Raw genomic sequence first — 3,160 nt, 5'->3', positions numbered from 1 at the left:
CCCCCCCCCCCCCCCTTCAGAAAATGAATGTCTATATCAAGACCACTCATCCAGAACATCATTATAGGACTCAACCGTTAGCATTGGTGCAATCTTTAAAGGCTTATCTATGAACATAACCTCGTCTAGTCATCCAGGCGATAACGAAGAAGATGACGAAGAGTTGATTTAATCGACTGGCGATCCTTGGATCAAACACCTTAACATTTTATGGGATATGTGTTTTGAGAAACGTAAGCCACCCACGAAAGATAAGGTGATCCAAATAAACATGGGATATGAAACAGACCCCAAGCCCATTTTCATAAGTGAAAACTTATCACCATCAGAGAAAGAGGACCTTGTATCTCTCATATGAGAAGATATAGATGTTTTCACCTAGAACTATGAAGACATGCCTGGTCTTAACCCAAAAGTAGCCATGCATCATCTGAACATTGATCCGGAAGTGAAACCCGTTAAACAACAACAATGTCGGTTCCGTCCAGAGATCATGGAAGCAATTGAATCGGAGGTCAAATTTCAACACTCTGACTGGGTCGCTAACATTGTACTCATAACCAAGAAAAATAGGAAAGTCAGGATCTGCATTGATTTCCGCGACCAAATGTCACATGTCCAAAAGATGAATTCCTCCTTCCCATCACGAATATCATGGTTGACAATACTTGTGGGTATGAGAGGATATCTTTCATAGACGGATTCTTAGGGCATAATCAGATCAAAATGCACCCTGAAGAAGAAAAGCATACAACTTTCAGAACACTACTGGGGGTGTACTGTTATACAATAATGCCTTTCGGACTGAAGAATGCTAGTGTAACCTATCAGCATGCTATGAGCACAATCTTCAATGAATATCTATGCAAGAGGGTAGAGTGCTACGTATATAACATCGTAGTGAAAAGCCAAAAGAAAAGTGACCATCTCTCAGACTTGAAGATGATATTCAACATCATACGAGTACATCAACTGAAGATGAACCCCCCAAATCTTTCCTAGGGGTAGCCAGTGGTAAATTCTTTGGATTCATAGTCACCTCTAAAGGGATTTTCCTCAATCCAGAAAAGGTTCGGGCTATCCAAGAAATGAAGTCTCCAAAGAATATCAAGGAACTCAGAGGTCTGCAGGGTAGATTGGCTTACATCCGGATATTCATATCAAACCTCTCAGGACGCTACTAACCCTTCACTAAATTAATGAAGAAATGAGTCTCCTTTGTTTGGGATGAAGACTGCCAAATGGCATTTGAGGAAATCAAGCAATATCTCACTCAGTCGTCCGTCCTAGTGGTCCCGGTAACAGGAAGACCATTCCTATTATATGTGAGGGCCATGGAACATTAACTGGGAGCTTTTCTAGCTCAAAACAATGATGAGGGTCATGAGCAGGTAATCTACTACCTCAGCAGAACTATGATTGGAGCTGAACACCAGTACAATCTGGTGAAAAATGAATGTCTTGCCTTGTTTTTTGCCATTCAGAAAATACAACATTATTTAGTTGGATAGACTATTCACGTTATCTCCAAAGTGAACCCTTTGAGAGTTCTCATGACGAAACCTTCTTTTCTAAATTGCCATCTCACAAAATGGACGATACTTCTGTCGTGGTATTCAATGCAGTTCATGTCTCAGAAGGAAGTTAAAGGCCAAGCCCTGACAGATTTCTTAGCAACCATCTGGTGCCTAATTCTTCCAAATTATATGAAGACTTACCAGATGAAGTTGCAGAGGCTTACGTAACTCAAGGAGTCATGCAAGTATGGTAATTGTTCTTCGACGGTGCATCTAGAACAAGTCCTGATGGAGGAATCACAGCTGGTGTAGGGGTTGTGCTCATATCCCCAACTAGTTAGGTGATCCCAAGAGGATTTTCCTTAGTCGAGCTATGCACAAACAATGTAGCGGAGTATAATGCTTTGTTACTAGGAATGCAGCTGGCTGAGGAACTCAACATCCAATACCTCGAAGCCTACGGTGAGTCTCAACTCATCATAAATCAAGTCCAAGGAGAATACGAAGTGCGTCACGAGGACTTAGTCCCATATCATTTTGCGGCATTAAAGTTAGCTTAAAATTTTGAGGGCTTCTTTATCGAACACGTTCCATGAGCCCGTAACGCCTATGCAGATGCCTTAGCTTCGCTGGAAACTTCACTAGCATTGCACCGAAGGCAGAAACAAAGATACTTATGGCAGGCCGTGATTTGTATCACCCTAAGTTCCCTCCATGAAATTGTTCGAAAGAGGCCACAACAGAGATCATTTGTGAAACTTCCAAAGGTCTTGAACCAAGAGATTGGTGATTCTCATTCATCGACTATGTCTTGCACGACATACTACCTGATGATTCTAAAGAAGCAGTCACCATCAAACAGAAGGCCCTTCGATTCTATTATGATGCGGCTTCTCGAACTTTATATTGAAAATCGTATGATGGAGTTTTGCTTCACTGCCTTTCCAAAAAAGAGACATAAGAAGCTCTCAGAGAAGCTCACGACGGAATGTGTAGAGCTCATCAACCTGTAGCTAAACTAGGGGATCGACTCCAAAAGGCCATCTATTAATAGCCTAAAATGATCACCGACGTCGTCAATTGTGCTAAAAGATGTCACGCATGCTAGGTCCACAGTGATTTCATTCATCAAGCACCAGAGAATCTGCATCCGACATCTCCGTCTTGACCATTCGAGATGTGGGGAATGGATATTGTTGGACCCATTTTCCCACCAACATCCAAAGAGCATCGGTTTATCTTGGCAATAACCAATTACTTCTCCAAATGGGCAAAATAAGTTCCTTTGAAAGAACTCAAGGCTTTGGACGTGGTCAAGTTCATCAAACACCATGTCGTCTACCGCTTTGGCGTACCAAGGCAAATAGTTTATGACAATGGAACCTAATTTATCAGCTATAGTTTTTAGAGATTTTCCAATAAGTTTAGAATCCAAAGTGTTGCATCAATAGCATATTATCCGTCAGCTAATGGCCTTGTGGAAGTTTTTAACAAGATAATCGTGAAGCTTCTCAAGAAGTTCGTCTCTAAAAGCCAACACGACTGGGACGAATAACTCGGTGAATGTCTATGAACCTACCGCATAATGGTGAGGACCCCGACAAAAGCTACTCCCTTCTCTTTGGTGTATGGCTGCAAGGTTG

General features: G+C 41.8%; 1 protein-coding gene across 1 annotated transcript in view; it reads left to right on the top strand.

The window, feature by feature from the left end:
- The window catches only part of LOC109823508 (RNA-binding protein 12-like), a 9,949-nt gene extending 8,204 nt beyond the window's left edge, over window positions 1-1,745 (top strand). Inside the window, exon 3 of the mRNA XM_020389787.1 lies at window positions 1,626-1,745. Within this exon, the coding sequence (XP_020245376.1) occupies window positions 1,626-1,745 (120 nt within the window). The remainder of the gene's footprint in view (window positions 1-1,625) is intronic.

Source organism: Asparagus officinalis, chromosome 9 (assembly GCF_001876935.1).
Source record: "Asparagus officinalis chromosome 9, Aspof.V1, whole genome shotgun sequence".
In the NCBI taxonomy this organism is placed as follows: Eukaryota; Viridiplantae; Streptophyta; class Magnoliopsida; order Asparagales; family Asparagaceae; genus Asparagus; species Asparagus officinalis.
The sequence above is the reverse complement of the archived record's forward strand: the minus strand, read 5'-3'. Positions and strand labels throughout refer to the sequence as shown.